Below are 23308 nucleotides of genomic sequence, written 5' to 3' on the forward strand. Positions count from 1 at the left end.
GATTTAATGGCACTTCCAAAGTGTTAACCTACCTTATTAATACATATACGTTACCCCTATGGTCGACCCTGGGTGCCCCCTGGGTAGGGTACCATGTAAAAATAAGATTAGACATTTTAAAAGATGTTTTATATGCCCTGGTGAGGGAAAACTATGCATTTTGTGTTCCCCCTTTGTAGCCCCGTAGGTTAACATGGGTATACTGTAATACAGTGTATCTATTGACTGGAGTGAGCTAGAAAAATATTTCAAGGACTTGACTGATTGGTAATGATAAATCTAACAACGTACCACAGTTGAATTGATTATAACTAATACCTCGCCTGATTGGCCAGCCTTAACTGGCTTAGCCAAACTGCTTTGATGAGGTTATAAGTGGCCTGCATAGAGGCAAAGGCTATGTGATGGAGGGAGCTCTGCAGCTGCAGAGATCAGGCCAGGACGGGTGCGGGGTAAATCAAACTGGGCTTTCAAGAGAGCAGGTCAGTAAGGAATGCCTGCCACGCCTACCCCCTCTTCCTGTACCCCCAGCAAGATGGCAGCTCCAAGAGTGGAATTTGCAGGGGGTCTGGAAAGGGAGCGTTAAGGGAAATGAGCCACGCCAGTGGGTTTGTTTAGCCAGCTCTTACTCCCAAAGAGAGAAAATCTCCACCTTGACTTTTAAAGTGCAGTTCTTTGTGGGACAAGAAAGTGCCACACTTTAAAGGAAGCTGTCATGCTTTTGGGTGGCACCCTGTACCCCATTGGTCAGGGTGACCCCCTGCTTGTCGCACCAGAATATTGAATGTATATGTGAGAGCTCCATTGCAGCTCAGATCTGCTTCCTGAAACTACAAGGAGAAGAACTGCCCCGCTGGGACCCTGGAGGACTGCTCCTGCTGCACACTTGGAACCACAGCCCTGAGGACTTTGTCCTGCTTCAAAAAGGATTAAGGAGCGGACTCCCTGAAAGCAACAGGTTAAAAGAGCTTTCTTGCACCATCTCCCTCAAAAAGTCCCCAGCCTGGAGTGTGTCCATTGGACTTTTAAGGATTTGGCCAGGTTAATTGTAGGACTGTAGTCCTAACTTCTGAGGAGCAACTCAGAGAAGCTGGAACCTTGGATTTGTATTCTTGACACTTTGACCCCTCAAGAGGAACTTCAGGAAGAAGTTCCAGACGTTTAGTGCAACTTTTGGAAAAAGCTCCATAGGGTGACTGACCATAGTGAATCAGCCTGGATTTCAGGTTTGTCCCTCTGAAAGCTCCGGAGCTCAAGACTTTCAGGAGTTGACTGGGGGCACCCGCTGAGCCAAGCCGGCAAAGCCGCTGTGAATCCAGCCTGCTGGAGAGGCCGACTCGACGTCAAGGGAAAATTCTCCAGAAAGGTTTCTAAGTGCAAAGGTAATATATTGATTGAGGCCTCCCGCTTAGTGTATCTGATCAGGACTCCATACAGTGAGTCGACCTTACACTTTGATTTTATCCTGGTCAAGCGTGACCATATGTCCCGAAGTGGCACAATATATTTTTAAGCACTAGGAAATGATCCCTACATTAGATCTCTTTCATTATGGGGTCATTTTAATCATAGAAATTTTTCCTATTGTTAGAAATTGGTTGTGTTTTTTATTATTTGTTGTGTCATACTTATTTAATGTAAAACTTAAGTTAAGCGTGGCAGCTCATTTCGAGCTACCAAGGCTTGCGCAAGGAAATCATTTATTGAGACTTTTTCTGGGCCTTAGATTGCATTGGTGGCCTTATTGCTAGTGATAGGTGCATGCTTACCCCTACTTATGAACTATCTTCCAGCAGGAACGTTTTATGAAGACATGTTTTTCAGGAAGGCTGTGCACCTTCAGACACTTATCTCTGCCGGAGGTACTTCCCAGTGTCCATGTCATGTATGTGGGTGGACAACACCTGGTATGTGGGTGGATAACACCTGGTAGTTTAAGGTGAGAAAGTGAACTTTCTCACTTTCACATTGGAAAACTTGGAAGTATATGTGTGTGTTTGTGGGGAGGGAGGAATAGCAGGGGATTCTCTGAACTTCACTGCAGTGCTTGTAAATTATTTTTACAACCTTAGTGGAAGCTCCACGGGGTAACTTTTTTTTAGTTATGCTTTGTGTTGTTTCATATCTGACTGATGAGGAAGTACTAAACTGAAACGTTTTCTATGGTGATGTTTAGGGCCATGCAACTTCCTACATCTTACATTCAGGCCTGCCTTCTGTTGAGGCAAATATATGCTTCAGCTGGAAGAGAGGTAGTAGGGGCGTGTTATCAAAGAAGGAAGTTACCCATTTGTGCAAGTCATCTATATATCCAAGCATGCCAGTTTGCTCCTGGAACATGATGTGGTCCACTTCTGATGCTTCTATCTGAATCTCTTGCTTTGTAGTGGCATAAAGTAGTTTTGTACAATTGGTTATTTTTCTGAGGGTTTGTGTCGACTTCAAAACAATTTATCTTGCAGTTAGAGTGAACTCACCTTAGAGTCCCACAGGAGATTTCTGTGACCTCAGCCATGCAAGCTTGAGACCCTGCCTGCAGTGAGTCTGGAAATGGGACACTGCTTGATATCAGAGGAAGGTCTTTTCATGTGTTTTGATGCTGCTCTGTTTGCTATAACTACACGGTGACCCAGATTAGTGACCATTATTTGTCTATTTTGGGGATGTTTCATGACCATGGTCTTTGTTTAAAAAGAAATTCGGTAGACTTTCTCCATCTTTGTTTATGTTCTTTATTGCCTCTTTATTAGTTTTGATCCAGAAATAGCAAAACACTTTGGAACATTTGGTGTCCATTGGCTGAGCAATTGAGGAGAGGTTATGCAATCCAATAGGGTGTTTGGTGTCACATTGCACACTTGTGTGTACAGGAGTCTTACTACTGTATAATCTAGAACATTGTTATGAGTGGGTGAAAGTCATGAATAATGGAGTGTTATCAGCATATGACAGCGAAGCCAGACTGTGAATTACCTACATAACTTAAACACCTATGGATTAAAGTGCAGAGGTGAGGGTGGTGGCTTGGGGAAAGGAGGTGGGTAAAGCCCTGCCATCCTGGAGAAAATAGCAAACCAGGCAACGTATTTTACCTGAAAAAGCTACAGACGCAGCTCTTGGCAACCTTACTGAGAAAAATGAGGACAAACACTGTAATAAATCTCTTGAATATTTCTAAAACCTATGATGCCTGATCACAGATGGGTTCAGTAAGATGTTATGTGGTCACATGTTGGAGCCCTATCTGTTACTTTATGATGTTGAACAAAAATGAAGGTATGGTCATACCATATCTGAATAAAGAAAGAAAAATGCAGTCACATCAATGAAATGTTTAGGGAAGTGTGGCTAAGGGAACAAGCATGGCGAACTCCATTTGAGCAAGCTCCGGCGGAGTTTTCATGAATCTGACATCATCCAATAGCTGGGGTGGCCTCCACCTGCTAGCATAGAGTTTCCGGCCGCCAAATTGATCTGGTGGCGTACCAGAGGTGGAACAGCAATGTTGACTTCCTTGGGGGTTGTAGAGGACACTGTCAACCTTCTGTGCTTGGCTGTCAGGCTAACCCTGATAAACTAAGCGAGGTGTAGGACCACGAACAGTCACTTAGGCGAGCCCCATTCTTTTCCCTCACTGAGTCTTTCGTAAGAATTGATGGCCCGATGGCTGGCTTTGGCCTAGGGACTCTAGAGGACCCTGCTTCTAAAGCGCCATTGGAGGAGGGTTATGGAACAGTATTTTGTGAATGATGCTAGAACAGCTTCTTCCATCTCTTTGAATAGGAGGCATTTAAAGCTGTGATTAAGGGTTGTTGCATTCTTAGCTCTAGGAAGGCGATCACTCGGAATTGCTTGAAGTGAAGACTTGTTTTGATGCCCTAGAAAAGGAGGTAATAAAGGATGATTGATATTAAACAGGAGGCTATGGAGGCTGATTCTGAGAAACATGCTCCCTGGTTAAAACGCTCCGTTGTCTGGATTATTAATATCACAAGGCAGCATTCACAGCGGTTTAGGATGGCATGGCTGTTCAAATCGAGACCTAAGGCCAACCCTTAGAAGGGATCAGGGACTTTTGGGGGAAAGCTCCGCAAACACAAGTCTGCATTAATGCTGCCTTTTGTTATAAGGATGCTTCCCTATGTAAGGAGCAAGGCTATGGTATGCTGGAAGAGGTGTCACGTATCTCAAGGGAATAGGTCTGTCTTTTATAGCCTTGGAGGGTAGGGTGGAAAAGCAATAACCATCCTAGAGATTAAGTATTAGACCTGGCCACCGGGAAGGTTCTGTATACTTATGAAGCCCTCAGGAGTTCTGCTCTACTTACTTTAATAAATTAGCTCTTCGCTTGGAGGGTTTGTACAGTAGTGGTGCGTCCATTAGGGCGCTGGGGCGTTGACCCACAAGCCGTGCCCGCAGCTCCCTCGGCGGCTCTGTCTGAACTGACAATGCATGTCAGTCAGCATGATGCCTGACCGCCCACCCCCTTCAGAATCTGAAGGGGGTGGGCGGTCCTGCGTCATGCTGACTGACATGCATTGTCAGACCAGGGGGTGGCACGGAGCGCACATCAGGCAGCAGCACAAGTGCGCATGCTGGGTTTAGATCGGAGAATTTTTCCGACCAGCCCAGTCATGCGCACTAGTGTTGAGTCTGGCTGGCGGCTGCGCATTAGGAGAGCGAGGGTTGATAAACGCTGCAACTCCCGGTCTCCTAATGGGCGGGCGGGCAGCAAGTATCCCTGCTAAGCCAATCCTGGAGCAGCGCCAGGATTGGCTGAGAGTGGTTGCCAGTGACATGGCTGTTCCTGTTCAAGAAGGTGAAGAGCGGGACCCCGGCCCAGGAGCAGAAGCGGGCGCGGACAGGTATGTTTTTTATTTTCATTTTATTTGAATTTTAAACTCCCTAGGCCTCCACCCCCGCGCGAACCCCCCTCCCCCCCCCCACGCGAGTATTGCGCGCCGCGACTGGTGTACATGCAGTGTCATGTACAGGGCTGCCCCCACTAGCAATGTCCTTAAGATTTCACTCACAGGACTGGTCTCCTAGAGTGCAAGGATGTCACACGGGACTGACTCCAACGCTCTGTGTCCTCATGTCACACACCATGACCGCCCCGGTCTCCGTGTGGCTCTGATCTGCTTCTAAATGGCTACATCATGGCGTGCGGCACACTAGGTGACTATGCTCTGAGCTGCCATGGTCGCAGAGCAGTGTCTCCCCTGACGTCGCGCTCCATGCAGCAGTCTTTTGGGATCCGAGATCATGGTAGCAACAGAGTAACAGGGAAGAAATGCGCAAATATGTCTGTGTACCTGTGTACGTTTGTCTCGTGTTGGTGTTTGTGTGTGTATTTGTGTAAAACTGTATGTGCGAGTCTCCATATGTGTGCATCAGTATCATGAGAGAGAGTGCTCGTAGGAGTGCGTGTGTCTGCTAAGGCTGAGTGCGAGCGAACTAACAAATTAACAAGAAGAGTCGTGGCAATGGTCTTCTGCAGCCTCAACACCATCCAAAGTATGTAACGGTTGACATATAAATCATATAGCAAACAAGCTCTTCAAAGTTCGGAAGCATGTTCCTTTAACATGCTGAAACATTTTATCAATTTGCTTGGAGTGACATATATTTAGAAAAGGTACTTTTAAAAAAAAAATCCAGCTTTGAAGCAGTCATGCCCTCCCCTCCTGCACTCGCTTACAGCTGCCATTAGTAAAACAAGAGGCAAGTCAGTTATTCGTTCCCTCTATGTGGCCTAGGTAATTAAACATCGTGCAACACCACAGTTCATTAAATCAAACACAAGTGGTGTTTGTACAGCACACTACTAATACTGCTGTGTGTCAAGGCACTTTAATATGGAATACTGAAAAAAGGAAGAAAACGAAATAAAAACATTGCGTAGCATCACACAATTTGATTTAGCGCGGAAGCCTAGATAGCTCCTAAGTTTTCCTATTTCAAATTGTTCAATTCAGTCACTAGATGAATATTTCTTTCTATCCCACCTCAAATGACTCGGATGCGTCTTCAATTATTGGCAGATAAGGTTATAGGGCCGGGAGCGAAGCAGAAGCCACCTGAAGATGTGGCTCATTTGGGGTTCCAGCCAGTGCTTGAAATGGAAAAATACAAGTGCAGGTACTCTGTACCAGGGTACCTGCTTGTTTCCAAGAAGTGCCGGTACTCTCCAATTAAAAGTATATCTTTTCTCTTGAGAAGTGCCGGTACTCTCCTTCTCAAAATAAAAAAGTGCCGGTACTCCGTACCGGACAGTACCGGCCCATTTAAAGCACTGGTTCAAGCTGAGCTCGAGTCAGGCATCTCGCTACAGACTTCAGTAGCTCGGTTAACTCTAGGGCTGATGTGGTTTGTATAGCAATCTTTACGCCCCATCAGTTTCTAAAGCCACCAGCCGCCACTGGGTTTGTATGTCGAATTCTTCGAGGTCGGTTGTCAGTCCCCCCCACCCCCGGCCGAACAAAGCACTGATAGTCTCATTTGTGAAGCCTGGAAATGATTGATTAGCTATGTTTTCCTAATGCCTTCTTTCAGTACTAAATGTAGACAATAGAATCTCTGGGAAAATCCTGGCTATGAGATTGATACCTTACATATGGCGTTGGTCATTTATACCAATCAGAACTGGGTTATACCTGATTGCAGCATGACACAAATCTTAAGGAGTCTATTTCAGGTAATGGTAATTGCTACCATAGACTACAATTACTCTTTATTCTTGGATTTAGATCTACAGACAGTCTTCCATTATTGAAACTAGCAATACATATTCCAGGTCCTCAATAAATTGATCCTTTAGATTCCCCGTTGTATTCTAACCCCAAAACAAGGGTTAAGACGGGAGCCATGATATCGGCACCCTATCAGATGGGGAGAGGCAAGCGCCCAGGTTGCCCAATCTTTTCTCCTCTGTTCGCCCTGACAATAGAACCACTCACCAGTAAGCTGCAGAGTGGAAGGACGGAACTGAAGTATCCCACTGCAGGACTCCAGTCAGATAATCCCACTATTTGCGGGCAATCTTTAATTATATATAAAGGATGTTAGAATGGACCTCCAGACACCCTACAATAATTCTGAAATATTTTCAGCCTCCAGGGGAACTGGGCAAATCCCGTTTCTGTCCAATGCGACTTGAGCATTACGGTGGGAAATCGGGGTGAAGCGGTTAAGTGGAAGCCCATTACTTTTAGAAATCTGGGAATACAAGTACACTGTTCCGACCCCGATCTACTAGAGGAAAACTTGGAGCATGCAATGAAAGCATTGCTTTTCCAGGTGACCTTTTGAAAGCTAGATAGATGGATAGAGAGATAGATAGATAGATAGATAGATAGATAGATAGATAGATAGATAGATAGATAGATAGATAGACAGATGACCTTTTGAAAGAGATTGACCCTGTCTATTGCTGGCCGGGTGATTTTGTCTAAAATGATGATGCTTCTTGAGCTCTTCTATTATTTTGCTAATATCCCAGTTGTGGTCCAGAGGACAGTGTTTAGGGAGCCAAACTGTCTACTATGGGATCTTATTTGGATTACTGGTAGAGTGGCTTTGGAGAAACCCAAGCTCCAGACGAGCAGAGGTATTCTGGGAGCCCAGGATTTTGAATCGTGTAATAAAGCTGCCCAAACAGAATGGATTACTCTCTGACTAGATCACCGTGACCTGCTGTAAGTGGGTGAGGAATACCTCGCCAATAAAACAAATGTAACATAGCAAACTCCTGCACCCCATGAAACCCAGTATTCACTCCCAAAACTACTAAGGGTGCACTGCACAGTCATGTCATAGCTATAAGAAGGACTTGTATTCTAATGTCATACTCCACAAAGATTCACTTGCTGAGTCTGTCTGGACTTGCAGGATTTCACACTAACAGGGAGCTGCATCATTGGGAAGCAGAATGGAATGGAGGCTGTGAAGGGCTTGTTTCATGAGGGGATCCTGGCACCCGTCAAAGTAACAGAAGAGTTTAGATGATCATGGTGCACTTCGTTAAACATAGATCATTGGCTGCAGGGTTACTCAACCTTTGTAGGGATAAGTAAAACTTGGAAAGTCATAGATATGGAACCACAGTCACACACCTACCTAAAGACAATGTACTCAATGGGAGGCAGCAGGAGAGTGATAGCTTGGCTATATAGAGCCCGACTGAGAATAGCGGGGCCTCACTGACGTGCCTTAAGGACTAATGCAAGTCAGAACTTGTGAGAGGGCTACATGATGAGGTGTGGGACAAAATAGCAGAGTGCCCCCATGAGGTATCCAGAAATGCTAGACTGAAATTAACAACTTGTATTACTCCCAACATGATTAGTAAAATGAATCTGACTTGACCTGCCGTTTGCCCAAGCTGTGGTTCATGGCAAGCAGACTTCATCCATATGATATGGGACTGCCCCAGTATTACAAAGCATTGCTAAATGGTGGGGGGTTTATTGAACATTGCAACAGGTAGACCAGACTTGCCGATCTTTTACTAATATTGGCTTAAAGGACGACCACGGTAAACTTGAAGTTGATACGCAGCCCTTCTGTATTACAGTAGGTCAGCGCACCTACGTGCCAGTTGTGAAAGCCAGGCTCTGCCCTGTGGCCTCCGAATATACCACCTAGTCCATGTGTGGGATGAATTATTACTGAGTTTTATGCAGGCAGCCAGGAGTGATGAGAAACCTCCTTAAAAAGAGAATGTTAACTAACACCTCATTTTAGACTGACATCCTGAATGCATAGTTATTCTTCCTTCCCTCACTCCCTTCATTGAAAATACATGAATGGACGGCTACATATAGCTCTCCTACGCCCAGCTCTGCTGCCCCGCTCTGCTTCCTCCCTGTTTTCCTGAGTGCTTTCTACTGCTTTCCCCTAGTTTTTCACTGCTTTCTCCTTCCCTTCCCCCCCTTTTTTCTGGGTGCTTTCTCCAGCTTTTCCCTCTTTGTTTACTGCTTTCTCCTTCCTCCCCCTGTTTTCCTTAGTGCTTTCTCCTTCTTTTTCCTCGTTTTTACTGCTTTCTCCTTCCATGCCACCCGTTTTCGGAGTTCTTATTCCTGCTTTTTCCTCGTTTTTCACTACTCCCTGTTTTTTTTCCTCATTTGCCGCTCCCGCCTCTTTTCCCGTCTACTGCCTAGCCCTGCGTACCACCTGTCAGCGGCCTTCCCTCTTCTCAGGACCTACTTAACGGACACCACAACGTGACCCCATTGAGTAGGCCCCATGCTGCTGCACCGCCGTTCTTCCTCCCAGTTTTTCTGAGTGCTTTCTCCTTCTTTTCCCTTGTTTGTACTGCTTTCTCCTTCCTTTTTCCTTGTTTTTTTTATTGCTTTCGCCTTGATTTGTGCTGCTTTCTCCCTTGATTGATTGATATACCCTTAGTAGACCCCCGATAGAGAGCTGAAGCTAAGTTTTAGGAGTTACCTGTAAACAGCATGCTCGCCTCCTTAGCTCATCCCTCACCTTAGCACTGTCACCGATGCACTGCACCTCATCATCCAATATTGCTGCCTCACCCGAAAAGTTTTTGACACGCCCGCCACTAATTACATGAGAGGCTGTTTTGAGCCCCCATGTTGGGGAGTATATTTAAACTGAGTTTTTAAGTTGGTTGGGTAGATAGCCCATTAATTAATGTAGATACTTCCATGTGTTTATCAATGAAAGCAGTAAACTTTGTATGTCATGTGTAAAATAAATGTTGTAACATGAAAATGTCAATAAACATTGTTTCAAAAATTGAAATATTTGAGGATTCTATAGGAATAACAACACTTAGTTGAGCGGTGAATCACACAAATGTAGTTTAGCTCTTGCAGAGGTACTCAGTGCTCTGAGAAAGGTGGGGTACAGTGTGTCTTTCAAGTGCCTGATGGTGCTCCTTATTGCTGCTTTTAGAGGTCAGGCACCTACTCCCAATGCCGTGCACATTGTAAACAGCTTCAAGGTTGGCTGGTAGGCCTAAATCCCCACACAGTTTAGTTCTAAAGTTGCAAGTTGATTTGCCATATTGGAGGCCATCAATCCGTGTGTTTGTCAGTGCCTGCTTGTATGCGTACGTACATGTGTGGCAGAAGAGATTAAGTAAATATGAAAAATTTCAATTGCTGTGAGGACCTGTTGGTTGTGGATGTTTGTGGGCGTCTGTGACTGCCTATATCTCTGTCTTAATATTGGTGTTTATGGTGTTAATCAGTCCGGCATTGCCTATCCTAAACTTACAGTGACTGCTTCAAACCTAATGTGGTCTACCTCTGGCATAATAGAAGCCCTACCTGGCAGTTTGTGGTCATTCTTTTCATTCTGGCACCCACTTCTTGCATAATTATGGTTATTTTTGAGCTATTGTGGTTATTCTTTGCTTGAGATGTGGGACCCATGCACAATGAGTCGCTGGAAACAAGCTGTCCCGGGCTGATGAGACCACAACTAGGGTGATACAGGTCCTGGGTTGCTTGTGTTCTGGTTCTGGAAGGGCCTGGCTTGGCAGTTCGGGATAGATTTTTTCTGATTGGAGCAGGGTCAAGATTGATTTGCATATAGCTGGGTCCAAGCGGAGGTGACTTGGTGTGCAAAACAACGATGGATTGAGATTGCGAACTTAGTAACTACCAGTGGCTGATACTCCTTCAAGCATTCAATCCATCACTTGTTAATATACTTAGTGTGCCGCTGTAAGTGGGACATGTATGCCAAGACGTGGGTCGCATGGATACTGTGTCACAGGAACAAAGCTGTACCCGGTGATGAGACCACAACTAGGGTGAAACAGATCCTGGGTTGCTTGTGTTCAGGGACGACCTGGCTTGGCAGTTCTGGCTAGACTGTTGGATTGGAGCAGGGTCAATACTGATGTGCATATAGCTAGGTCCAAACTGAGGTGACATGGTATTCAAAATAATGGTGGATTGGGATGCAACCCGAGTAGTTAACAGTGTCTGAGATGAATTCAAGTATGCCATCCATCACTTTTTTGTATACTTTGCATGATGGCGGACTCCCTGGAAGTAATGGTGGTCATTCTTGGCATATTGTTGACAATGCCTATTCCTATCATAATAGTAGCCGTACTTGGCAATTTAGAGCATCTATTACATTATGTTGCCGCACCTGTAATAATAATGGTAAGCTTTGGCATATTGTGGGAATCCTTGGAATGATAGTAACAACATGGGCGCTATCTGACATAATGCTAAACCTGATATAATGGAGGTAATTCTCAGTACACTGTGAACATCCTTGGCATGATGGCGCCCACTAGTGTCATATTTACGGTGTTTGCATAATGGTGGTAATTTATTTATTGAGAGTATCCATGACTTGATGGTGCACACACCTGACATAAAGCTGGCCATCATTGGCATGTGGTGAGCATCCTTGGCATTATTGAGCACACTCCTGGTATACTGACATACACCATTGACAAACTGTAGGGATTCTTGCAAAACCTTAATGCATCCCTGGCATAGTGGTGGAAATCCATGGTATATAACAGGCATCCACTGCATCATATAGTGATTCGTGCTATATAAGGCAGTAGCTATCCAAGTTTAATAATAAGCTCAGGTGTAGCCGATGATAATGGGAAATTGGTGTGTGGAAACCAAATATGTATTTACTGAAAATAAAAAAATATATATACAGAATTTGATAATTGCAAGCTTTTGTTTGGAGAATTCATTTTTTTATCCAAAATCAAAACCCACATTGATATCAAATGTGTGTATTACCAAAAATAGCAAGCTGATGTTTATTGCAAGACACATTGCTTATATACTGCCTTGGTGACGATTAATTTTGTTTGAGCTAATAGTTGTCTCATGTTTGGAATAGTATTATTTAATACAAATGATAATTTGTTTAAAGTGGAATGGTTGTTGTACCCACAAAAATGGTCTTCACCCCTTCTATGCCCATTACAAGATAGTCTCGTCATGGAGCGCGGTTGCGCTGTGCCCATGACGAGACTATCTCGTCATGGACCCCGCCCGCTAATGAAAGGCCCGGCACAGGAGGGGGAAAGGGCGGGGCACTCAAGGGGTTAAAGTCATTTTGAATGTGGTATTGAATAGTTGTTATGGCAGTCCTGCATCTCCAACTGTCACCATCAATAGGCATTCCAGAATGTTTCTTTGTTTGATGGTGTCTGCTGGGGTTTTGAGGTGCATTGTGCAAACATTCCCTGAAAGCCCCATTTAAAATCACTACATATAATTATATTTCACTTCTTGAAATCCCTGCTTTGGCTGATGGTGGCCATAAGCATAATTTTCAAGAATCTATGCCTTACGGTCAAGTGTTTCCAGAAGTCAGTTCCAAAACATTTGAGAAAACAAATCATACTATGAACTCCAGTCAGCACATTGGGGCCAAAGAGATGGATGCTACCGGAGGTCACAAATACCAGCTTTCATTTGATAGAGAATTTTAGTTTTAGAAAATTATTAAATTCCCATTTTCTTCTTTCTTGGTTACTTCAGTTTGCAGCATGCAACCTTCTAAATAATATAAACATATTGCCAATATAAAAATATATGTATATACTTTTGGCAACACTAATAAATGCAGTTTCCTAATATACATGTTGAAGGATTGCCAGCCTCAGCCAGTTACATATACGTTCAGGGAAAGGCAGTGCCTGTAAGGGATTATGTGATCACCGGAAAAATGGTTATTAGAACCAGAACTAAGCGTCGGGTTCTGGCGCTGCCCACATATTGATCTTCAGTGCAAGCATGTGATTGAGATAAAAGGCTCTGCCCAAAGGAGTGAGTGCAGGGTGCAGCACATTAAATCCAGACCTATTGGCATTGTCAATGCATTCTCTCTTTTTTTTTTTTTACAGAGATATTGACCCACCCACCCCCAGTTTTCCAAGCAGTTCTCCCTTAGATGGCTAAGAACGGTGCCTGAAAAATAGGGATTTCTGTTTTAACTTGGAATGAATTGTTAACATTTTGCAATTTAAACATTTACCTATTAATCTTGTATCATTGTTCTGTTTTTAATTAAGCAGGATAAACCCTCCTATAACAACCTTGTCTCCTAGGTTCAGTCAGTACATTGTAGATGAGAAATTCACACCTTAAATTTTGATGCCTTTTTGTTGATGAATTTGTCACTTTAGCAAGCACAACTTACTGGCATGTTCAAAACATTCTGTGAATTTCACATCAATTTGTTTTAATACAATTACATACCATTAAGAAGATGCCTACCGTTTAAACATTTAACATTCCAGTTGATCAAAAAGGTGCCTTTTAAACAGCTTTGTTCTAACACAGAAAGATGAGTCTTTAATAAGTGGGAAAACTACGGAAAGGTTAGCTTTTTAGCACAGTGCCAGAGTTTCTACGTTATGAAAGTGAGAAAACTGGACAGTATATTAAAGAAATATGATATTGTGTAACCACCTTTTAAGTCTAAATAAAAGTACAAGTGAGGTAAATTAATGAACTGTTGTCTAGTACCATTTAACTACAAATGTACTCTTGTTATCATGATATTGCATATTGTGCCAGGTTATGTTATAATTGTACTGAACAATCCTACAGTAAATAAAATCTAATGTGCATGTTTTTTTCAGATCCGGTAAGGAAAACAGATTTGTTAAACATCTACGCTTTCTATTGCTGGCAGACGAAGAAACTTTATCCAGACCCCACAGCACAGTAGGACTTAAAGCAATCCTATGCTGTCTTTGAATTCTCACTTTTTGTAACAAAGATTGTCTTTTTTACAGTTTTGAATAAGGTCTATGGTTTGGGATTTATTTTAATTACTGATGAGATGCGAATCTTTCTAAGCTGTGTTCAAGCAATGTTGAGTCCATTGAAGTATTAATGCTCATCGGGGGACTACACACTGGATACCATTGAGTGGGATGTTAGTATCTTTTTCTAAAGAGTATAGAACAGTAGAGCTACAGTGGTGGGATGCATAAAGAAAATGTTACAGGGACTATTGCAATTAAAACTTTCTGACAGACATCAGATTTCTTGCAACTAGATGAGATAAAAGAATGTCACAAATACACAGAAAAATATAAACACAAAACGTGTTGCTTCAGTTGGGGACAATTCTCAGAGGCCCATTTTGATAGTTACAAGAAAAGTCTTATATATTTTCTTCTTAGTGTGGGGGATGCTTAGTCTTTCCATGCAAATTTCTCTCTTTGCCACAAATCGATTTGTAAACATTTGTCCCTAAAAACAGCCTCCCTGAATGGGTTGAAGGATGTCTAAGTTTTTCATAGAGAGAACAGTTTCTTAACATATAGATGGGTCAGGATCAACAGACAGGAACTTCTTTATGGAAAGTGTAGTAAATTCCTTATACCCGTTTGCACAGGAGCAACCGGGGTAACAACAACAGTAATTAAATACAGGAAAGGCCTGGTCTGAGGGACTAATAGCACGGAGCGAGCAAAATTGAACTAAGTACAATATGTATAGACTGTTACAGGGACATTGGTGGACATGTTGGGCCAGGCTTTCTCTCATGAGCTTATCCATAACTATGTAAGTGTGTTTGGCAGCACTTCTTGATCTAGCCTGGCTTTCCTTAGCAGCGAGTGTATGTTTATTTTATTTTCTCATAACAACCGATTGGCCCTGATTCCTACCATTTAATGGTGGCATTCACTTCAATCATGGTACAGAGGCAAAGTAGTCTAACTCTCAGCTTCATGGGTTTAAATAAAATATATTTTAAGGGACACATTGTTTTCAGTTGGCTTGCTCATGTCATGCCCACTGGCTGAATTCACCCTATGGCGGAGCTGGTTTGTATCCTCATGTGGTGTGTGGTGTGGTCTAGCGAGTCCCTGTTTTTGCCTAAATTGCCTGTGTCTCCCTACTTCCAAACCCCAACTGCACATGGGAGCTTGCATAGGCTACTTCTGAGTAACATATAAGGGACATTTCCATATCGGTCTGCAAGCAATAGAATAATTCCTGTATTGTAACGTACGATTAATTGTGACTTTATTTTCTTGCCATGATATAGAATTTCGGTATTTATGTTAAACCATAAATTTCTTTAAACTAAATGAACTTTTTTGCACACTTTTACCATGTTCCACTAGTTCCACATGCATCTCCACAGCTGGTACGAAGAGACTTCGAGCTATCTGTAACACACAGGTAAGCACATATCCAGACAAAACATGTTGTTTGACACATCACTAAAAGAGCGATAGATGAATGATAAAGGAGGAATGTTTTGGAAGTTCCTTAAATAAGAAACAATTGTCTAATTAAGACTTTAACGACGCTGAAAACTCAGAAAACTCATATGTTGACCATCAGTCTTTCCAATGCTAATATTGGTCCCAGATCTCGATGTTGAGAAGGTAAATAGTGATTACAATAGACTGCTGTTCTGTACGGCTCTTTACTTCCCATTTCTTTGTGCTCCTCTCAACTCCTGGATAGAAGTTATTTTGCATATTGAGTCACCTCCACTTATAATTTTGAAATAAGTAAAATTAACTGCTCCCAAATGTCTTGAGTTAAACATACATTGATCTTCTTTATGAAGCATCCTGAATACAGATGCCCTAACCTAGATCTCTGTTGAATGGAGTCCTTGTGCTTCTGGGACTCTACTACGCAGAGTTAGAATGCTGTACTGCCCACACTGATTCAGGAATGGTGGGGAAGGGGACTTTAACCACAAAGTACCTGTAGACCACATCAGCAGTGTGGGCCAGTAGATCTGCTTCTGCTGCCTTCTATGGGCACTTGCGTGGTCCATGGAACTTGCTCAGATTACCTTGAAGATCACTCACAAGCCACCATTGTGGCCCCAGAGTTGTTAACTATTAAAGGCTTTTTAGACTTTGTAGCTTTTGGAATTGTGAAAGTCAGTCGAGCACATAGTCTCTTTAAGAAAAATAAATATAGCAACAAGTAAGTATAAATATTTATCCAGTATAAAATTACATTTAAAAGATCAGCGTTTTTTCTTTCTTGAAAGTAATCCCAAGAGATGCATCACCAGAAAACAACATGTATGAACTATCTGGTGAAATTACTATTTTGACATGAGACCAACCATCATCTCTTCCCCAACCCTCTCCACTGAAGATGCAGAAGGGTTGCATATACTTTGCCTCTACGCATACCTGTGACAATTGCAGGTAGAAAGGCCTACTAGCAGAATGTGTCTCTACTTACTATGAGTTTGGGACTCGCAGCAATGCTGATGAAATGGGCCTTTGAGAACATGCCCTCTTGGTAGCCCAAGCATATGGGGACCAACAACAAAATTAAAAGTAGTACTGGAAATATCTGACCAATGGAAATGGCCATCTGTTTATGTAGCGTATACCTGCTGATGCGGCTTTTTATTTCAGATCAGTGTTCTAACCAATTCTGGACCATATATGATTCGAGGTACGCTGAGATTAAGTTATTTGTAGAGGAAGACCATTTTATCCATTGGTTGAAACTGTGATTTAACCTATGGTTTTGGATCATCAGTTGACAATTTAGCAATATAGCACTGTGTGGGACAAAGGCTAAGGCAGAAGTGTCTATCATAGGTACTGGAAGGGCCTGATCTTTGCTTGTGTTTCAGGCAATCCGCTTTGGATACTTTGACAGTCAGTTACTCTAAATGGAACTCATTTACATAGATGGTGGTTGTTTTGAAAACTTAAGTGGAGGTTGCCTTCTTGGACCTATTGTGCACTCCAAACCTTTACTAAAAATGTCCTCTTTGAGTGAGGAATCTGACATACCGAGTGATGGAGCGCACGCAGATGCCAAAGATCCACATAATTAGATCTCAGTTCAAGTCCAGCAGGGCATCTGAAGGAAGTGGCTGGAGCGTGGGCTTCTCTGAGATAGTTTCTATAAAGATACTAAACGCATTCTATGTCAAATAAAAACAACTCTTAAAATGTAAAAATTCATCCCAAGAACTCATGTTCATTTTACCAAAGCTTAATTATTTTGGGTAGATATGGCTTAAACCAAGTGAAGCAAATCCAATGACCGCTGATATGTTTGATAACATTTTTAAAGGCTTGATAACAGTGGAAAAAGTCAACGTTGAGTACTTTTTCCGTTAGCAGTACTAAAAGCTGCCAACCCCTGGAGCAAATTGTAGGCACTGCTGTTGATTTTGTTCTTCGCACTATGAATTCTAAAGATTGCACACTAAAAATGGCTTGTAGATGTTTTCCTGTCTGCATCACTGAGTTGTGGCTAAAATGTTTAAAAATTCCGTAGAGAGACTTGATTACAATAGTCTGAAAGTCTGTTTCTTCTACAATGCCTTTTAAATAAAATACTGGAGTATACAAAATAATAAAATACTCACCAAACGTTTTATCACCACAATAGAAAATTCCCTTAACCTTCTATGAACCAAAAATTGCTGTCATTTTGACATATTGAGACAAAGAGGGGATTATTGTAGATGAAAGCCTGTTTGCAATTGTTTTTTAGTTTAATGAAGTGCTATGAAATTCCTTGAACATTTTTCTCTTAAGGGCACCTTTATTATTCCTCACATAGGTTACTGCCTGGCCAATGAAATATTTATAATAAGTTCCAGATGGAGGACCTGGAATAATTTATTTCTACCTGCTTAATGGTAGCAGCATACTGGGCTAATGCTATATTTTATTAACTATCAATCATGTCCTGTCTCAAGATCTTGCATTAGTGTTTTTTTGTGGTAAATTCTTCTCAAAGATTACCTTAATTTATTCAAGCAATCATTTTTCTCAAATCTATATTACATAATTGATAATGAGTTGCAAGTGGTTCAACCAGGAATGCCTCCTGTTTGCAGATTAAGGTGAAAACCTGTGCAAAGGTTGGGAATCAGATTGCAATACATTAACATGTTGGAGCCTTCAGAAGCATTGTGTTTTCCACGCTTGTTCTAGTCTAAGCATGCATTGTACTTGACTACCCTGTTTGTCTCTCTGTTCGACTTGATAATGCTCCAATATCCCTTCAATGAGACCAGGGATGGAGACTGCCTAGCTCGTAACTATTATTAGCAGTGATTGTTGGTTGGAACAGTTCTGCTGGAGCCACCATTTCTTGTGTGTGGGGAATCCTGTTTTAAGCGTTTGAGACAATCCAAAAACACTCCTCGAGCTTAAGTCACCTATTTTCTGTCAAAGCAGTGCAATACCTATTTATCTAATGCATCAAAATCATATTCATTTGAAAAATATATTTTTTAGTGGACAGATTCGTTCATTGACCTCTCTCTGTAAGGATTATTAGTCTATTGTAGTTAAAGAATACCTGTTCTGGAAACAATTGAAGCTATGTCCCAAGTGAGCTTCACATATGGTGGGACACGACTGTGGCAGGGCTGGTAATTGGGAGCATCTCTTGCAATAACATTCGAGTGAGGTATTTAATCACACCCCTTCAAAGGCCCTACTCTCCCTAAAACAGACACTCACTCTCAAGTCAACATGGGATCAAGCTTAGAAAAATATATCAGGATATTCAAAGCTGCTGTTTAAAGACCTACAAAGCCTGCTATTTGCTGTGTTTTTTCACCCCACTGGGAGGAGGAGAATTAAATTACAAATTCCAAACAGTTTTCGAGCATTGTGTGCGACCGTACCATATAAGACCCACCAGTTCTGGTGTCTTAAATGAGACATAGAAACGAGCAGACTAGATGCACATGAATCCCTAATCCTGCATTCATATCAATGTTTCCTAGTACATGGATTTTAGATAAAAATGTTCTTAATTTTCAAAATATTAACAATGTGTTTACTCTTTCGTATCTCAGGTTTTCTACCAAATCCTGGCTGTCGAAGGTGTGTCAAGTGTGTCAGAAAAGCATGATGTTCGGAGTGAAGTGTAAGCACTGCAAGTGAGTAAAGATTAATACCTGTCTTAGGTCAGAGAGATGGTCTACCTGCCTCCTTGGGACTCTTACTGAATTCTAATCATAATCAAAAAATCTGCCACGTATTCTTTCAATACCACCTACTCCAGAAGTCTTCTTCAGTCATTGTCCAAGTACCTTTTCAGGGGTTCCCATAAGTATTTCGGTCTTGCTTCTGGGTCTTGTGATTCTTGCTTCTGGGTCTTGTGATTCAGCTTGTGTTTTAGCAGATTCATTGCAGTAAGTAGTGTCCCTAAGCCATTCTTATATGGTGGGAATTGGGCCCTTCATCCAAGAAGAAAGCATTCATCTTTTCGCCCATAATAGGAGTGCTGCAGTTATTATTCTTACCAACTTTGGGAAGGGGCTTGACATAGGATAACAGCAATAATCTAGAAGAGCAGTCTACCTGTGTCTCAGTAATATGATGTATACATTTTAACAAAATCTAACCAGTAAATTCTTACCAGTTGGCATTTCCATGTCAGATGATAAAGGCCAAATGGATGAGTGGAGAAATGAGCACAATGTGCTGGTACACTGGTATCTATATCATGTAGACATTTTGGGTTATAGTATATATTGATTTTGAATTCGAAATACAATAATTAATGTGTGCATGTAGTTTGTGGACGTGAGTTTGATTGTGTGCAACAGTAGGTCCATACAGCACTGCCCAGGTGTTCATAAATATCACGCTCCTATTTACCTGTGCCTTGAGTTTACGGGACGTAGTCTGTGTACAATTTGTACACTTGAACATTCAGCCCTGTGCATCTGTTGTTAAAAGATGTGTCAAAGGAAGGAACTCAAGTAGTTCTACTGGGTATGTGGGCCAATGCACTGTCTTGCACAACTTATCCTGTAGTAGGTGAAGATGTCTAGGACAGTAGTCTGTCTATCTCCCTTGCACTGCTTGAGGGACAGAAATGTTCCCTCTTTGAATAACTAACCGGATTGTTAGTCCGGCCTCACACATACTATTGATGACTTCCGTTTCAAACACGTGTGAGGGCTGGGTTATGTGCCACTTTTAGAGACCATTCTGTCCTCCTTTTTGGCCATAGTCCATATCGACCAGCACATTCACCTCACCGTCTGTATCAGATGGAGAGGTCTAGTTGACTTGGTCACATTCGATATGAAGATGGAGTGCTCTACTTTCATGGTTGTACCAGTAAATAGCAAAGTGGGGCTGGGCGGCGTGATAGTAATGTGCCAGAACTGGTACTGCAAAGCCTCCCTTCTCGTAAGAGTGTCCCATTTTATTCGTGTTTTGCCACCCCATAATCCCCTAATAAGCAACGTAAGTAGGGTGTCAAAGAATTTCTGACAAAGGGGAATGGGTATATTAATAACCAGATATAAAAACTTAGGGAGAACAGTCATCTGTATTGGGTGGACCCTTTCTGCCATCGACAGCTGGAGCGTTATCCATCTTTCAGCTTGGTCAGTAAGGTTGGCCACAGAAGGACCATAGTTGGCCTGGATTCAAGCCTGCCTGTCTACCGAAAAGAGCATGCCCAGTTATCTGACCGGCCTGCATTCCTTTTGAATGGATATTCTATTTCAAGTTCTTTAGTGGCATTTCCCATTTTTTCTGGGTCTTTAACAAAAAGCATTATATCGTCTGCATGTGGGAGTGTTCAGCCCTTAGCCAGGCATGAGGGGTTCAACCGAGAGGACACTCATTATGTGTTTGACATGGGCTGTTCCTCTTCTACTCGAGCATGCATATAGAGTGGGCACGTTGTCAGATGGTAGATTTAGAGTTAGACTAGAAGCTTCAAGTGCATTACATGTGGCCTGATAGCAGTTAGAGGTTTTTCCTCACTTCACATCTTCCACCATCTCCTAACTTTCAGGTCACCAGCTGCTCTTGTAATTTTTATGCAGTTGTATGGTAAATAGCTTAATACTATTATTTAGCTGGTTCTTATACCTCCAGATTTTTTATGTTATTTTAGCAGAAGAGGGAACTGATGCACTTTGTTGATCAAATGAGTGATCAGAAATACAAAGATGTGGTCTGTTACAGAGGGCAGGATTGGAACTCTACTCTTTTAGGTTCCAGTATACCACCAATAATCGTATGCGACGTGCACAAACAAAAAAGGCCTCTTCACTATTTTGGCTCACTTCTGCAAGGAAGAGACACCTAAGCTGCTTGAAATACATAACAACGAGGCATTAAAAGTCTACGCAGAATGATTCACATCTGTAAATGTTGAGGTCTGTTTCTGCAGGCAGTCACTAACTGCTGCTATGTGATTTTATTGTTGACATTGTATCACTAATCATCAGTTGTGGTTTAATAAATCCTTCATCAGCACCAGGCCCAGAATTACACAGTGGAAAACATTGTGTAGCATAGGAGTCAAGTGCCCTGTGCCCAGTAAGGATAGGGATAGCTAGTGATTGCAAAACGTCATGAGCATAGCATCTGTTATGATGCGATTCAAGTTCGTCACATTTTACAAACAATGGCTGCTTACGTATATTACCTTATTTAATGTAAACAACTGCTTTCTTGATCTTAAAGTGCACACATAAGGCAGTGAAATGTCACTCATAAATTACTGAAGACCTGTAAATGTCAAACATAAGCGAAGTGAAAACCTGTCCGATATGGTCCCCTTCCCCATACTGTATGCTGTAGCGGGCGAAAGCAAAATGTGAATTACACCAACGGCCCAATAGATGAAGAAAGTTGGCCGAGAGTCCTTTTAAATAAGCATATTGTACAGATGTATTTTCTTTTAAAACGAAAGGTCTGGCCAAAGCCTGATATAAAAAATGGTATGAAATACAGACTGTGAAAACCTAACACGTCGTGGTATGTATTTGCGGTTGTGTACCGACTGTGTCTTTGAAAAAATCACACAGAACAAACCTGAATGAAAATCAATGTAAAGGATCACTGAGGGCTGCTTACCACGTAAAGTATATCGGCCATTGTTGGAGTGACTTGTGAACGGTATTTGTTGCGTTCGTCAATTATTTAATGAAGGCAGGGTTGTGGTTATTTGGTGGCACCACTGGAAAACAAGGACCGAAAAGTTCCAGCAGCATAACACACACCAATAGCTGTCTGCTCTCCATTGCATTCTGCCAATCACAACTTTCTCAATCTTCCTGTCAGCATTAAAACGACTTCCTGCCCCGGTGCCACTAAACGATAGAGGTCTGGCAGTTACACAAGGCGCCCGGGAACGTCACAGAAACTGCAGCTCACAACCCCCTGTTGGCATGAATTTACGGATTGAAAGCAATTAGAAAACAAAGCTGGTGCAAGAAACCAGTACATTAGTTTTAAGCAAAGATGTTGGCCCTCACCCACTGAGACTCCTCGCCACCACCACCCACGCACCACTCCTGCCTCGGACAGACATACCTGAAGCCTGGCCTGCAGCTTCAGAGCAGGCAGGTGCAAGCGGGCAGCGTAAGAGGGCAGGGCTAGCCAGGCAGGGGCTAGTAATAATTTAAATAATGCCCGGCGGCCGCACCGTCCTTCCAAGTTCTCACTAATCTCTGGCTGGCCTGGGTCCTAGGATGCCTCTCACCTCACTGGTCACGCGCACTTTCAATTGCAATGCGTATGAAAATGGCATTGGTCACCAGCCCCACCCCCTATGCCCCACCCTGAAGAATGCGCAGACGCGGAGACGACTGCGCGCCGCGCACCCAACTTTAATTAATGAAGAGCCCAGTGGGCCTGCCGGCCGAGGCGGCGAGGCCCGTGCCTGTGCAGCAATAATTAATTAAGAGTCCGGACGTGCACACCTTAATTAATTAATGAATGAAGACGATGCCGTGGTGTGCCGTGCACGCACCATTTGAGGCCGTACGCACCATTTAGGCTAGCTGGCTCCCGCTGAGAATGAGGGGGCCCCTGGAGCGTGAACCCCCCCCCCCCCACACACACAACGTGGGGGCTGCGGGGGCCTGTGTTACGCCCCTGCAATGAGCACATGGTGAGCTGGAAACTGCTACAAAGACTCCAGCTCAGCTTGTGGGTGGAGGCTCTGCTTAAATCCTTTATGTATTTTTCAACCCTCTGGAAACACTGCTTCAGAAGCCTTTTGTTTATGTTTTAGAGCAGGGTAGATGTGACTGCACAAGGTTTCAGGGACCTCTCCAGACCCTACACCTCCAGTGTCCCTACATGGCTGCTCAGGTGGTGAGACCTTAAAAGCCCCCCTCCTGCCAGCCCCACCTACCTCCAAGGCCACTCTAACCCAGATCAAATATTTTCAAAGTTGGCAGGTGGAACATTTGCAAATTTCAACTGGCAGCTCATCCCATAACCTTGCCCTTTCACCTTGAAGCCTTTTTTTCACCAATGTGCTCACCTTTACCTGTGGAACCATTAGCAGGCACGTGTCTCCCGACTTTAAATTCTTTGCAG

General features: G+C 42.8%; 1 protein-coding gene across 1 annotated transcript in view; it reads left to right on the forward strand.

The window, feature by feature from the left end:
• The window catches only part of KSR1 (kinase suppressor of ras 1), a 510276-nt gene that overhangs the window by 362469 nt on the left and 124499 nt on the right, over window positions 1–23308 (forward strand). The window contains exons 6-8 of the mRNA XM_085649554.1: window positions 13393–13403; window positions 15110–15167; window positions 18802–18885. Of these exons, the coding sequence (XP_085505680.1) occupies window positions 13393–13403; window positions 15110–15167; window positions 18802–18885 (153 nt within the window). The remainder of the gene's footprint in view (window positions 1–13392; window positions 13404–15109; window positions 15168–18801; window positions 18886–23308) is intronic.

This window comes from Triturus cristatus, chromosome 3_2 (assembly GCF_964204655.1).
Source record: "Triturus cristatus chromosome 3_2, aTriCri1.1, whole genome shotgun sequence".
Taxonomy (NCBI): domain Eukaryota; kingdom Metazoa; phylum Chordata; class Amphibia; order Caudata; family Salamandridae; genus Triturus; species Triturus cristatus.